General features: G+C 42.8%; 1 protein-coding gene across 1 annotated transcript in view; it reads left to right on the forward strand.

Annotated features, from left to right (window-relative positions):
* Positions 1-556: 556 nt before the first annotated feature.
* BMP3 (bone morphogenetic protein 3) overlaps positions 557-16,522 on the forward strand; it is a 31,277-nt gene continuing 15,311 nt past the window's right edge. The window contains exon 1 of the mRNA XM_019962997.2: positions 557-878. Within this exon, the coding sequence (XP_019818556.1) occupies positions 557-878 (322 nt within the window). The remainder of the gene's footprint in view (positions 879-16,522) is intronic.

Raw genomic sequence — 16,522 nt, forward strand, 5'->3', positions numbered from 1 at the left:
CGCACACGTACACACACACACACACACACACGCAAACACTCAAAACTCGGACCGGCCGCACCGCGGCTGCTCCAATCCTTGCAAAAGACGAGTGAGCGCCCTTCGGTCCGCGCTCCGCTCGCCCGGCTCCGGCTTCTCGCCCGACGCAGCGCTAAGTCACGGTGCCCTGCGCGCCCGCTTCGGCCGGGTGTTCCCGAGAATAAAGCGGGGAGGGAGGGTACAGATAGATCAGAAAACACGCCAGCCACACACGCCGCGACTTCAGCTCTGGCTGGGAGTCCGAGGGGAGACGGCGCCGGCAGCGCCCTGCGCGGGTGAGGTCCGCGCGGCCGCCGGGGAAGAGCCCACCTGCCGGCCCGCGATCGGCCGGCGCCAAGAGTGGGGCCCATCGTGGTCCTGCTCGGGCAGCGTCCGGGCTCCGGGCGCCCTCGCCCCAGCTAGTTGAGAGTTTCCACCCTCGGCTCCGCCGCCTGAGGGACCTCGGAGGCACCCGGTCTGCGCCTCGGAGGGACCTCCCCTCCTTCTCCCAGGACGCAGCAGCGGAGCGGACCTCGCGATGGCCGGGGCGCGCGGGCTGCTCCATCTGTGGCTGAGCTGCTTGTGTGTGAGCCTGGCGCAGGGACAGAGACTCAGGCAGCCCTTCCCGGAGCTCCGCGTGGCTGTGCCGGCCGACCGCGCGGCAGGTGGCGGCCCCGAATCCCCGCTGCAGCCCCTCGACCAGGTGTCGGAGCACATGCTGCGGCTCTACGACAGGTACAGCGGCGGCCGAACAGAGGAGGCGCGGACGCCCGGGAACTCGGAGCGGGGCTCGCCGTCTTTGCGCCCCCAGCCGCTGCGCGAGGGCAACACGGTTCGCAGCTTTCGAGCCGGAGCCGCAGGTGAGTGCCGGGGCGCCCCCTTTCCGCGATCCCGTCCCAGGGGTCTCCCGAGACACCCCCCACGGCTTCCTCGTTTGCCCCCCGCGTTACCTAGAGACGCTCCCTCGCCCTGCAGCTCACCCTCCCCTCAGCCCCTCGGTGCCGTCACATCCCGCATTCCACCCGTGACCTAAGTAAGAATCAGCCCAATTCTAGAGTCTGAACGGAGAGGGAGAAGTGGGAGAGAAGGGCGCCGAGACCTGAACCGGGTCGGCTGGAAGAAGGAAGCGCAGGAAACCGGGCTGCCCCCGACCCTGTCCAGGGGGGTCCTCTTGCCCTGGGTGTCTGGGGCTCCTCTGGGGCAACCTATGCCGACGTTGAAGTCGGTCAGCGGAAATTCCCTTGGACAGGGCTATAGCCGTGTTTACCTAGAGGCAGATGTTATTTTATGCCAACCCCAGGGCACGAGAGAGAAAAGTCACACTTGAACTAGACGCCTTCCCCTTAGCCCTTTAAGACAGTCGCTTCTCCAGACCTTCCACCTTCTCTTAACTGGCGTCCTCTGTGTTTATATTTGACACTTTCTACTTGATAGTCCCTTGGTGGCAAACAACGCAGACTAAACCAGGTGCTCGGGTGTTTCGATTATTTAAAACCCATCTGGGCAAACAGGGGACTGTACCACCCACCCTGGGAGGAGTTGGGACGGAGGCGAGCAGCCGGTGGATGTAAACACCTCTTGGAATCTGCCGATGAAAATTTGCTCATCCCATTTTCAACACACAGATCACTGTGGGCTGAAATTCATGGCTTAACAAGGTTTCTCCTGGCCCCTGTGGTGAAGCGAATAACTTATGCTAACAGCCTGCCTCCCCTGTGCTAACAGCTTGAGGGAAAGTTTCCTGGACGCTAACTCGGTTTATATGCTTTGAGGATGCACCCGGCTTTTTTGTTCACTGCATTCACGATGAAGGGAAATGTAACTGCAAAGCCTGTCCTCAGTGAACCGTTGAAAAATAGCCAAGAATCTTCAAGTTAGGAGGCCATGCCTGATGCTCTCAATTCTGTCAGAATCACTAGAAAGACATCTCCCAAAGCTTTGATACGTAGGACTCCTGGAAAAGAGGAACACCACGAAAGCATTCATCAAGGAAAGCCCTAGGCTGACAGTGTAAATACACTCTAGAGCACCTAGCCTTGATGACATTTACAATAAAAGTGAATTATGCTTTCTAATGCAGAAGTCTCTAGCTGGAGCCTGAGCTGAATCAGATTTCGCTTTCTTCTGAAAACCACGAGCATGATCTATAAGGAGGTGGCCTCTGCTAAGGAAAGAGAAGCCTACTCTTGGTGTGTCAGCCCCTGGAGAAGGCTGTCCTGACAGCTGACCACACCAGTGACTGGCCTGTTCAGTGCAACTCCAAGGGCAGAGCTCCATGAAAAAACAGTGTGGAAGAAACCAGAGAAGTTGGGTGGGCAAGGCAGGTGGCAATAGTGAAGATAATCTAATCATTCTTACCTCTATCTGCATTTTCTTGGTAATACTCCTAGGGAGTCTCCAAGGCACCCAAGAGATGAATAGTATTTTTGGAATCACAGATTTTTAGTATGAATCACAAGGTTTGGAGGTGGCATGTGAGTTTGATTCATTCACACCTATTCTATAGTGTTTTTGTATGTTTGTTTTAGACTGAGGGAACCGTGAGTGAGAGATGGATAAGGATTTGAATATCTCAGGCCCCATTTACTCTTTGGCTTCAGCTCACTCTATGCATTATAATTTCAGAGTGTCCCTTATCAGCCTCTCTGTAGTCTTAGACCATCAAATGATAAACTCTGATACGGAGGCCAGAAGTTCCCTTGAAATGATGAATTGCAGCTGAAAGCATATATACAAGGCTGTGCGCCCTGATAAGAAAAGTAATTCCTTTAGCATCCTAGAGACTGTCTTAATGACTTATTTATCAAATGTAGACACTGGTTTTTGTGGAAGCTGAAGTGTCCTGTTACTATACTGGAAACTCCTGGAGAGGTGGTTCATGTTGGACTCCTTCCAAGAGTTTAGTTACTAACACACTAAAAAGACCTTATTAAAAGCAGTTCTGGTTTTAATAAGGCCCAACTCCAGGAAGGTGCTAAGGCTTTCGTGTGTCTCTCTCCTTTATATGTATCAGCATTTCCCTAACACCCTTCATCTTGTGACATGCGTTCTAACGTAGGTGAAAGATGCTGTCTGCTTTAATAAATTAGATATGTTTTCCAGTTCACAGTGTTGAGGTTTCACAAACACATGTGCTTCTCTGGACCAACGATGTTACAGATTTTAATGGAAGGTCAGGTGTGTGCTGTTGTCTATGGAGTGGCTGCTGATTCGGCACACTTTCCCCGTGCTTATTCAGGCTGAGTTATAGCCTTAGAGTCCTCTTTGCTCCTTGGAACATACCTGATTAAAATTATTTATTGTTCTAAACCTAGAATATCTTTGGTTGAAATTTAGCTGCTGTGGTCTCCCTCTGATTACCTTCTACTTAAACCATTACTTGATGGTGGGTGGCATTCATCCTAAATACACTTTCTGCTAACCCCTTTCTCCTCCCTCAATGCTATGCAGTTGGTGTGCCAAAACCGTAAGTTTGGAGCACTCATACGTCTTTTTGTGGTGTGTAAGTGTTTATATAAAGATAGGTTTTATCTTTCCCTTTGTAAAAGGTAATTTACAAAATTATTGATGACAGAGAAGTTTGGCTTTAGAAAAACACACCATCTCGAAGGAAGACAAGAGGGACATGAAATCAGCTTTTATTTTCGTCTTAGTTGAAGTTGTCCTTGGCTTCTATGTAATGAAAGAAGAATATTTTGCATGAGGTTTTCTCCTGGCTTGATCCTTGAAGATACATACTTTGTGTTCATTCGTTTCTCATCATTTCCATAGTCACTTAATCTTATTTTTCTTAATCATAAATTTAACCTCTTTAGGGAAAGTGATTAACGCACAGCTGTTCTTATTAGGAAACTATCATTATTTTAATTTATGACATATAACTACAAAAGATTGCATTTCAGTGGATTTATGTCACCTTTCAAGAAAAATGACACAGACTTTATAGACAGAAAGAAAAGAAAGTTGAGAAAAGTCAGACCCCAAAGTGAATATTTTCCTTCAGTGAGAAAGAAGAGAGTCTTTCCTACTGTAACCAAAAATCTTTAAAAATGAAGAATTAAAATGTGACATGTTTCTGAAGTGCAAGGCTAAAATATAAGGCTTTAGAAAGGATGTAGTGATGGGCTGAACAATCGTTCTAATAGGAGTCAGTTTTGTAAAATGCATGGACTGGGGGTGGGGAAGCATCATTGTTGGTGGGTTTGATGGCAAGGGGCTATTACAACAGTATTAAAACAGAGTTACCTAGAAATTTCTGGCACCTAGAAATTAAAGAATACTTAGATTATCTGATGTTTTTATTCAGAGGACAATAGTACATCTGGAGAGGGAGAACTGGATGTGCAGCTGCTTTGAATTACACTCTACTTTGAATACATGATAGCCCTTAATGAAGTTTTTACTGTAACAATCAAGACAGCTTTACAATCTCTGACATTTAAAAATCCATAATGCCATGAATTCTAGATTATCTATGCTAATGGAAAAGAAAAAGACTGTTACATTAAAAATAATTTAAATTTATCTCTTTAGTATGGTTAGACACACTCAGAGAGACCAGGAGAACATGAGGATCAATGAAAAAAGTCCCCTAAGTAGATAATTCACTCAGGGAATATTTATACATTAAAACTATGTACATAATTGAGAATATATTAAAAGGGTTACAGACATTTTATCTAAGTGGTGGAAGTTTATAAGCATTTGATTGACCCAGTTCAGGTTTTTCTAAAAATTAGCTAGAGACATGAATGTCAGACCTGATCTTAAACGTTTTGGAATTATACAGTTTCATGTTTGAAAGAGGCTATAAAGAAAGCAAGCCCAACCCTTTATTTAAATGGAAGAAGAAATGGACATCATGATATATTTGTCAGACAAGTTTTCAAACATACTGAGCTCATCTCAAAATTTCTAATCATCTTATCTGATTTTCTAGGAGAAGATTTTGTAAAAGAGGGTATTTAAAAGTCGTTGAAAGATGTTACATAAAATTGCATTCCATGATCAAGTAAGTTTGGGAAAAGTTATCAGTTTACTTTGGGACCTTTCAGGGCCTTTAAAAAGCTCATGAACCCTCTAAAGAGTGGATCACTTTCTCCTCATGAGAGTACTTTAGAGAATTGTGGTTCTGAGACATCTATCTGGGGAAACACTGGTTCAGATTCTTCCTAATTTCTCAAGAAAGAAGATACGCAAAATTCAAGTGAATCTTATGACTGAACACTATCTCATTTCTCATTTGTTTACTCAGGATATTTACTTACACTGTTAGTTTTTGGACTTGAGTCCAGTTGGCATTGTACAGTTAGCCTTCCATATCCCTGGGTACCAGGGATCCAACTACAGATTAAAAATATTCACAGGGAAAAACTTCAGGAATTTCTCAAAAGCAGAACTTGATTTTGCTGAATAATAAATACTCTAGAGATGATTTAATGTATACAGGAGCATGTATGTAGATTATATGCAGATACAATGCCATTTAATTTTAGGGACTTAAACATCTGTGGATTTTGGTATCTGCAAGGGTCCTGCAACCAGTTCTCTGAGAATACCAAGGGCCAACTGGACCATCTTCCTGATTTCATGTTTTAAATTTCTCTGGATGTAATTTTAGAGCCTCTGTCATTAAATTTTATTTTGCCTGTTTTTATGAATTCTCCATTATTTTCTTCTATAGGATTAGTATTTATTATTTTACATCAATCTGTTATTATTCTTTTAGAAGAAAGCCTTCTTTATTTGTGGAAAAATTCACTAGAGATCATACTTATCATTTTGTTAATGTTTTATCATCATCAATCCCTTGGTTATAGATACCCGTCAAAGCCCTTATATAATCCCATTGTTTGTTGTATTTATTAGATATAATAAAACTCATACCTATCAAAAAGCCTAATGAAAATTATTGAGCAATTTTGTATATGCTATTCAGGATTTTTCTGCCCCAACATCAGAACTTTTCTCCTAAAATTTTGAAGGTTTTCCCATCCATTAAATTTGTATATCCTAGGTTTCCCAGATGGCATTGCTGCTGCTGCTAAGTCACTTCAGTTGTGTCCGACTCTGTATGACCCCATAGACGGCAGCCCACCAGGCTCCCCTGTCCCTGGGATTCTCCAGGCAAGAACACGAGTGGGTTGCCATTTCCTTCTCCAATTCATGAAAGTGAAAAGTGAAAGGGAAGTTTCTCAGTCATGTCCAACTCTTTGCAACCCCATGGACTGTAGCCTACCAGGCTCCTCAGTCCATGGGATTTTCCAGGCAAGAATACTGGAATGGGTTGCCATTTCCTTCTCCAGGGGATCTTCCCAACCCAGGGATTGAACCGGCTCTCCCGCATTGTAGGCAGACGCTTTACCATCTGAGCTACCAGGGAAGCCACCTGCCAAACAGGAGATATGAGAGCCACAGGTTCAGTCCTTGGGTCTGGAAGGTGCCCTGGAGAAAGGCATGGCAACCCACTCCAGTATTCTTACCTGGAGAATCCCACGGGCACAGGAGCCTATCAGGGTATTGTCCATGGGGTCACACAAAGTCTCGGACATGACTGAAGCGATTTAGCAAGCATAGCACAGTAATCAGGATCTTGATAACTTTATTTCAGTGATATGATGGAAAGAAGTTTGGCTTCATAAATAGTTTCTATTTGAAATTTCCTATGCCGAGTTTCAATTCAGAGTGAATTTTTATGATTATGTTCCTAACCCATGAAAATAGTTTTGTAATGGACACAGTGACATAGTATTAATCAAGTGACACAAGTTTACCAAGGTAATATCTACTTTGGACCGTAGTAAACTATGACATTGTGACCAAAGAGCCCTCACCTACAGGCTCTACTTAGAAATCCATAAAGCCACTAGTCTAGTAATACGTTAGTAGTGGTTGTGTCCTAGGATATTGGTACCTAAAGCGCTCTTGGCAACACACATTTTCAGGGATGATATGATTAAAGGCGTGGATGTCTCTTTATTTGCTAAAACGTCCACATGTAAGTCATAAAGCCAATTGACCCTGTGTTTTATTGGATCCTTCAGTGATCTACCTTCCTTTACGATCTATTGTTTCTTGGCAGTAGAACCACAATAATGCAATGCCTTGGTTTTGCTTGGGCATTATTAATAAAGTGTTTGGACAAACTGATCCTACTATATTTCTGCCTTCAATATGTTCTTACTTTCCTGAGGGAGTAAATATTAAGTATGACTTTAAATATTATAGTGAGTAAATGTTAAATGTTCTGTTTATAAAATGATTGTATCCAATAGCTTTAATAATGAGAGATTCTCTGCCCAGTCCTCTGATTTAAAAGTTAAAACTACTGAGGCCCAACACGAACTTATTTGCTTTTTCGGCCAAGAAAATTTTAATTTAATTGCATGGAATTAATCTAAAGACTGAATGGAGTATAATTGCTGCACTTAGGTATGGGTTAAGATAAATGGTTTTCAAGAAGAGAAGAGATTCCTAGAGAATCTAGGATTAAGAGCATTAAGAGACCTTGGCTGCATTGTTAATTAATAAAGTCATCTAATATTTCCAGGCCTATCAAATGGGTTAACTCATACCTACTGTGCTAGTCTCAGAAAGATGGTGAAATGTAGTTGAAAAAATCAAATGCAAAAATGCATTTGGAAGTCCCATGTAAATGAGATTGTCTCGATACTTTGAGATACTGTCTTTCTCTCGCTCCCCACAAAACCTTAAACATACCTAACACAGTAATACCACGCAGTTGTTTGTGGCGCAGAGGATATATCTGGATAGCAATGTAAGCATGAAGAGGCCGTAGTCCTCTTGTAATACAATCTATGCCAAATTTCCATTCAAGAAATTACTGTTTCTGTCCTGACCTTGGTGGCTGCATGGAGCAGAGTTGCACCTCTTTATAGTGATTTCTTGAAGTTAGTTTTTCTCCAAGTATGGTCCCTGGGTTAGCAGCATCAACATCACCCAGGGAAATTGTTAGAAATCCTCCAGCCCACCCAGACCATCTGAATCGCACTCTGAGGGTGGGCACAGAAGCCTCAGTTTTCAGAAGCCAGTAAGGTGATTCTGACACCTGTCTGAGACACTGCTCTAAACTCAACATCCCTGGAGTGTTGACTATCTTATAAGAGGCGTCTGAAATTCAGGATTGATTAACCTCCTAGTTCTGGTCTCATCTGGCCGTTTTAGTGGGTCTTTCCCTGGACAAATGGTTTATTAATTTATATAAGGGTAAGTTTCTTTCACTTTGGATGGTATATTAATGTTTTTATGACAGCTTTACCCTGGGGAGGAGTTCAAAAGTAAGTTAATAAAGACGTCTAACCCTTCTTTCCCAGCTGCAGAGTTCGGGGCCTAATAGGTTTGCTAGAAAATAGGTGATAGGGCAGGGATCAAGTTTCTGGAGAGCAAATAGCATATTTCATTTCAAGCTTGTATTTTGAGGGCCTGGCATAGGTGGCCACACAGTAGGTGCTCGGGAAATAATTCAGTTGAGCTGAATTAGGTGTTCAGGGGACTAGGTAAGAGAAGATAGTAGAAAAGCTATCAGCCAGGCAACAGATGCTTTAAAAATAATTGAAAGAAATTTCAGTTTAAGAGTTTCCCCGAGACATTTTACCATGAAGATGTGGGACAAAGCCTTTCTACTTTATACACTGTTCTAGTAATGTTTTTCTCCTGATGAAATGAAACTCCATAGGATACTTATTGCCCAGAAGGCCTTTTGCTTTGGGAGCTTAAAATTTTTTTCACTTTGTTGTGAAGTAGGAAACACTCAAGAATCTGGTAAGTTTGAACAGTGGCTCATTCATTGTTAAATATTTTAAAATATTTTTCAGGATATCAATGCTCCAGACCACGCAAAGTGCTAGGAGTTCAAAGATTTATCTGGACATGGGTCTACCCTCTGAGAGCTCACAGTCTAGGAATGCCCTTGGGTGGAGGCTGAGAGTAGATAAACTTGATTAGTGAACATTTTGTTGTTCTAGAAAAACATACATTATATCATCTTTGGCCATGTTTTACTTTGGACATAGAGGATGGTTGTTTTGAGATCCCATAAAACTCAGTCATTTGACTGGAACTGCAAGAAAAACAACATTCTGACTGTGTTCTATTTAGAAGCTCTCCATCTCTTGATGCCTGGACACTGAAGGTGGCATAGAGGAACTGTAGCCTTGGCTCCATAATCAGCAAAGAGTATTCAGCCCGTGACTATGAGCATATATGGCCCTGTCCTAGGCACCCCGGCATTTCTAGCAGCTGTGCTTTGTTTGGAGAAAGGGATGGAAAAAAAAGAGTTGTTCTTAGTTACATATTTTCTGTATGACTAAAATGTTTTCGCTGCTTCCTGGGGATTTAACTAATCATCAAGATTTCATTTAGTCTATTTGTTTTAAAATCAGACTTTACATAGAAAGCTTTCCATTGTACGTTCTATTTCCCTTTGAAAACGTTCTGTGTGGGCCAGCACGAAGGTGACCTCCCACTCCCCACTCCCCGGGCCCCGCCTCGACTCCTCCCTGAGAGGAACTGAACTGTTAAAATAGTAGGGCTGGTCCCAGGTCTTACTTTCTTTGCAGAGTCCTGGGTTTCTTGAGGAGCAGGTGCTTTCTTTTCAGAAGAAAACAAATAGATGTTCTGCCTTTATCTGATAACCAGACCCACCCCCCCAAAAAAAATTTTTTTATATAGGTAACAGAAGACCTGGGTTCCTCTCCAAAATCAATGCTCACTGGCTGGCTGACTTTTAAGGCCCTTCATTTTCTAATTTCTACAATGAATGTGTATGCATGCATGCTGAGTCGCTTCAGTTGTGTCCAACTCTGCGACTCTATGGATTATAGCCCGCCAGGCTCCTCTGTCCATGAGATTCTCCAGGCAAGAATACTGGAGTGGGTTGCTACGCCCTCCTCTAGGAGATCTCTCGATCCAGGGATTGAACCCAAGTCTCCTGCATCTCCTACACTGCAGGCAGATTCTTTACTGCTGAGCCTTGGGGGAAGCCCTCTACAATGAATGCTGCTGCTGCTAAGTTGCTTCAGTCATGTCCGAGTCTGTACGACCCCATAGAGGGCAGCCCACCAGGCTCCCCCGTCCCTGGGATTCTCCAGGCAAGAACACGAGTGGGTTGCCAATGCTAGTGCTCAGCAAACAGTAAGAAAACAGCACCACCTATTGGTAGTTACATTTTGACATCTAAAAACAGTACCTTGGAAAGAGCTGAAATTAAAGCCGATTATAGTTCCTTGCAGGAGATCTGAGAGGTTATCTAGTTCACCTTTCACACCTTCCCTACTATAAAGAGATCCTTTGGTAAGTCTTGAATTATGGTCGTCTCTCTTCTGTCTGCCTGACCCCATAGAAGGGTCTCATCATCAGGCTACACACTTAGACAGTCATTATTTACCTTGACCTGGATTCTGCCTCCATTCAGCTATCACCTTTAGACCTAATTCTCATCTTTGACACTGACAAGAAAAACCCTGATCTCTCTACGGCCCCTCGAGTATTTGTAAACAATTCTTAAGTCATTGGTTAACGTTTTTTGGGGTTTTTTTTTTGTTTTGTTTTTCTTTCCTCCAGAGCAGGTATTCTGTAACTCAAATGCGTAAGAAATAACTTTAAGACCAACATCTAGGTTACTTTCCTAGCTACTTTCTTTTATTTTAATAAACTAGTTAAAGTTAGAGCACCCAGAATAAGCATGCAATTGTAGATATGATTGAATTGTGTGGCACACAGTTAATGCTCTCTAGTACCTGAAGACTACAAAGTGCATCCTGAAAATACATAAACCTTTGTTCTGTAACCTGATAACACTTTCCATTGCTTTTAATAATATTATTATTATATTTTGCTCTTAGTAATCAGAAAGTATGCCTCCATTTTCAGATTCATTGATTCCAAATAGGTTAATATCAGAATATTTCAGAAGAATGGAAAAAGTGAACAGGAAAGCATTTTCCATTCACTGATATGCCAACATAGATATCTTTTTCACAGACAAATCTGTGCTTTGCACAGTAAAGAGAGAGAAGGCTATTGGAAAACTCCTTAAGTATAGGAAAAGATACTTTTTTGAACAGTTAATATAAAATCAAAAAAGGCATGCGAGTAATGGAACAGATACTATTAGCATATATTTCATCCTGCAGGAAAGTATTTGTTGACTTGTTTTGGGGAACAGAGCATTGACTTGTATGGAAATGAAATGCTTTAAATTCAGGGAAGACAAAAATAAAGTATGGGTTAAAGAAATCAAGGAATGGTTTGTGAAATGGTGGAGACTTATTGTTTTAAAAAAGGTGGGGAGGAGGGAAATCTAGGGCAGGCAGAGGTAATGTATTCCTTCACCTGGGTGGGAATGGCAAAGGCTTTGCATGCCAGGGGTCATATAATGCTGTAAGTTAGGAGCTAAATGTCAATTGGCCATTCCTTTTCTTTTAAAAAAATTTTTATTATTTAAAAAAATTTTTTAAATTATTTTTAAATGTTTTTCTGGCTGTTCTGAGTGTTCGTTATGGCACACGGACTTTCTGTACTTGCACAGGAGGTCTCTAGCGGTGTGAAGCTTTAGTTGCCCTGCAACATGTGGTAGCGCCCCTACCAGGGATGGAACCCACGTCCCCTGCATTGAAAGGCAGAGTCTTCTTTATTTTTTTTTAAAGGAAGGCAAATTCTTAACCATTGGACCACCAGGGAAGTCCCTGTCTATTCCTTTTCTGAATTTAAGCAGCTGAGACATCTGTAAGGACTTCGAATAACTAGGTTAATTTGGGATTTTTTTTTTAATAAATCTCCATTTAAAACATTGGAAATATTGCTTATGCAAAAGCTTCCAGATATCCAGCATCACTGACAACTACAGTGTGCTCCTCTTATCGCCTCCCCAACAATCCCTTTTACCCTCATTCTTTTTTTCTTTTTCCCCAAAGTACAGTTGATTTGGGCTTCCCCGTGCCTTAGCCAGAGAAGGCAATGGCACCCCACTCCAGTACTCTTGCCTGGAAAATCCCATGGACGGAGGAGCCTGGTAGGCTGCAGTCCATGGGGTCATGAAGAGTTGGACGCGACTGAGCAACTTCCCTTTCACTTTTCACTTTCATGCATTGGAGAAGGAAATGGCAACCCACTCCAGTGTTCTTGCCTGGAGAATCCCAGGGACGGAGGAGCCTGGTGGGCTGAGTCGGACACAATGGAAGCAATTTAGCAGCAGCAGCAGCGTGCCTTGGTAAAGAATCTGCCTGCCAACGCAGGAGAGATGGTTTGATATCTGGGTCAGGGAGATCCCCGGAGAAGAAAATGGCAACCCACTCCAGTGTTCTTGCTTGGAAATTCCCATAGACAGAGGAGCCTGCCAGGCTGCAGTCCATGGGGTCACAAAGAATGGGACAAGACTGAGTGACTAAGCACAGAAATATGTCCTGAATAAAGGAAGGTGTGTCGCTTTCCAAGAAAATAATCTCTTGCCCAACTTACATTTTGGTTTGCATGTTCATGTTTAGCAAATTCCTAATTCTTCCCTGCATTTGGGGAAAAAAATGCCTTTTTTTCTTTCCTTTTGAACCACGTGACCACAAAAATGGTGGTCATTCCACTGTCCAGGAGAAAGTTACTTTGAACCACGAATGTGAGCCATGTATGCAATTTAAAAGTTTTAGTAGCCTCATTAAAAATATGAAAAGCAAAGGGTGAGATTACTTTCTATAATATATTATATTTTAAATGTTCTGCACCCACACCAGCAAGCAATACTCAAACACCAACAGGGTGTCTGAGAATTCAACCGAATTCTGACACTATCTACCTAAAGAAAGCATCCATATTCCATAGATAAAGGGCTCAGTCCTACAAGACTGTCCTCCACTTCAGACGCCAGTCCCAAACCCAGATGGTTTCCTGTGCTTATGACCTTCCTGTGCTTATGACCTACCTGTGCTTATGACTACAGATTGGATGTTCCCACAACCTCTTCCTTGGGTTTGATTAATTTGCTGGAGTGGTTCACATAACTCAGGAAATGCAGTTACTCACTACATTCCTACTTTAGGATACAACTCAGGAACAGCCAGGTAAAAGATGCACAGGGCAAGGTAGGGGAAGGGCTTGGGGATTCCTTGCTGTCACCAGGAGCGTCACTCTCCCCAGTCTCCACATATTCACCAACCCCCAAGCTCTCCAAACCTTGTGTTTTAGGGTTTTTTTTGTTTGTTTGTTTGTTTTGATTTGTATGGAGGCCTCACTATATAGTCATGGCTGATTAAATCATTGGCCATTGGTAACTAATTTCCAGCTCCTCTTCCCACCCAGACATCTGGGCTTAAGGGTGAGACTGAAAAATGCCAAACCCCTAATCACAGGGTTAAGTTCCCAGGCAACCAGCTCCCATTCGTTGTGGGCGCTCAGTTGCTCAGTTTTATCCGACTCTTTGAGACCCCATGGACTGCAGCCCACCAGGCCTCTGTTCATGGGATTTCCCAGGCAAGAATACAAAGTGGGTTGCCATTTCCTTCTCCACGGGATCTTCCCAATCCAGGAATCCCTGTCACCTGCATTGGCAGGCAGATTCTTTACCACTGAGTTACCTGGAAAGCCAAGATTATTTGGCCTCCAAAACCACCCCATTAGCATAGAAAGGACACTTTATGGCTCTCATCACTTAGACAATTCCAAAGGTTTTAGGAATTCTGGCCCTGAAAAAGAGATAAAGACCAAATATATATTTCTTGGTATAAATCACAATAATCACAATATTTAGCCCAGTGTTTTCAAGTGGTATGATTTCAACACATAATCAATATAAAATATTCATTTGATATTTTATACTCATTTTTGTGCTAAGGCTTCAAAACTATGTGTTTTATACTTACAGCACATCTGAATTCAAACTTAAGTGCCTACTTGGACATGGCTGTTCTAGTTAGCTAACATTCATTGAATTTTGTCCTGTGTGCTGTGTACACTACCTGCATTCTTTCAATTAATTCTCAGAGCATCTCTGCTGATACTACTGGGCTCATTTTACAGGTAAGTAAACTAAGGCTTGAAGAGTTTAGATAATTTGTCTGAGAACAGCTGCTGGTGGTGGATTAATCACTAAGTCGTGTCTGACTCTTATGACCCCATGAACTGTAACCCACCAGGCTTCTCTGTCCATGGGATTTTTCAGGCAAAAATACTGAAGTGGGTTGCCATTTCCTTTTCCAAGAGATCTTCCCGATCTGGGGATCAAACCCTTGTCTCCTTCCTTGGCAGCCGGATTCTTTACCTGCTGAGCCACTGTGGTAGAGCTGAGCCTGGGCCATAGGGCTTTGACTTCAAAGGAAGGCAATTAATTAAAATTAAAGCCATCAGAAGAGGTATATGGTAGATTATGAGACACTCATGAGATTTTATCAAAGGTTAGACCCAAGGTGGAGACTGGTTAACAGCAGGACACAAAGTGTTTGTAAGAAGGACATAGTTTGAAGCCAAATGTAGGGGAAAGAAGCAGGACTGGTTTCCCCAGTAAGACACCACCACCCACATCCCTTGGAGTTCATTTCCGCACTCCAGAGTGTTCCTTTGGCAACCATCCGATTGTCACATACTTTTCCTTCCATTTTAACTTTCATTTGGGTAAAAGTATATGCTCTGGTAACTGATATGAATCAGAGCTAGAATCTGAACAAGCCTGATGCCGTGGCTTTGTAATGAAAGTCTATAAAATATTATCCTGATCTCACTGAAGAAGGAAATGGCAACCCACTCCAGTATTCTTGTCTGGAAAATCCCATGGATGGAGGAGTCTTATAGGCTACAGTCCATGGGGTCCCAAAGAGTCAGACACAACTGAACAACTTCACTTGCAACTTTTTCATGGACTATACAAACCTTCACAAATGGCAGTTTCCCCCTTTTCCTTTACACAGTGTTAGAAAGGAGTGAAGTATGTGTCCCAAATGAACTTCCCCTGTACTTGGGGACTCAGTGAACTCATTTTAAATTTCCCATCTTGCTAAAATGTTTTGTTTTTACTGAAATATGTTTCTGATCAATAACATAATTTCAAAATTGCTTGTATGCTTCCAGAACAAATCTATGTATGAAACAAGTGTTTGGAAGAGGGTTCAAGCTCTGGTGCCCATCCCAGAACTGGGGAATCTTGAGTGTAACCTCAGCCTTACTATTAGCTCATGAGATGATCTCAAGAGCAGGAACCAGCTTCTGCCTCTGCTAATCAGTCACCCCTTCTGTTACTCCTCGTTTCTGCATTTGAAAAATTGGAAATACAGTTGCCTAGTTTCAATAATTTCATCAAGCTCTAGAGAAGCAATTCCCCTCTTAAATTCATGTGATATCATAAACTTTATTTTTTATTGTATTAAAATGTATTTATGTATTTGGCTGCATCAGGTCTTAGTTGAGCTCGAAGGATCTTCATTGTATCATGTAGGATCTTTCCTTGCAGCTCTAGGGCTCCAGAGCACAGGCTGCTCAGTAGTTAACAGAGTGCAGGCTTAGCTGCTCCATGGCATGTGACATTCTTAGTTCCCTGACAAGGGATCGAACCCATCTCCCCTGCATTGCAAGGCAGATTCTTAACCACTGGACCACCAGGGAAGCCCCTAATCCCATAAACTTTAGACAAGCTCCACAAACAGCATTATCTTCATGACACTTTAAATGCGTGACTCAATTTTTTCAGATACACTATCTGAAGATAGAGCTATATGGTCTTGCTTACCCACCCTCATCCTGCACCCTTAATTTTGTAAGGCAGATAGAAAGTATAATCCCCAATTTATGCTTAATATCAGCACTTATAATAATAATAATTTATACTTAAGAAACACTTACTGGACCCTTTGTGATTTGATTTACACACATCTCAATTCTGTGGAGAAGGCAATGACACCCCACTCCAGTACTCTTGCCTGGAAAATCCCATGGACAGAGGGGCCTGGTAGGCTGCAGTCCATGGGGTCACTAGGAGTTGGACACAACTGAGCGACTTCACTTTATTTTTTCACTTTCATGCATTGGAGAAGGAAATGGCAACCCACTCCAGTGTTCTTGCCTGGAGAATTCCAGGGACGGGGGAGCCTGGTGGGCTGCCATCTATGGGATTGCACAGAGTTGGACGTGACTGAAGTGACTTAGCAGCAGCACTTAATTCTGATTGAGTGTGTGCTAAATCGATTCAGTCATATGTGACTCTTTTGCAACCCTATGGACTGTAGCCCACCAGACTTCTCTGTGCAAGGAATTCTCCAGGCAAGGATATTGGAGTCGGTTGCCATGCCCTCTTCCCAACCCAGAGACTGAACCTACGTCTCTTATATCTCCTGCTTTGGCAAGCAGGTTCTTTACCACTCTTACCATCTGGGAAGCCCTTAATTCTGATGATAGGACTATTATTCCATTTAATGAATGAGAACACTAACTTTTCCAGTTACATAGTTAATAAGTGGCTGAGCCAGAACTTGAATCAACGTGAATTTACTTCCACTAATGCTTGTAACCA

Source organism: Bos indicus, chromosome 6 (assembly GCF_029378745.1).
Source record: "Bos indicus isolate NIAB-ARS_2022 breed Sahiwal x Tharparkar chromosome 6, NIAB-ARS_B.indTharparkar_mat_pri_1.0, whole genome shotgun sequence".
NCBI classification, from domain to species: domain Eukaryota; kingdom Metazoa; phylum Chordata; class Mammalia; order Artiodactyla; family Bovidae; genus Bos; species Bos indicus.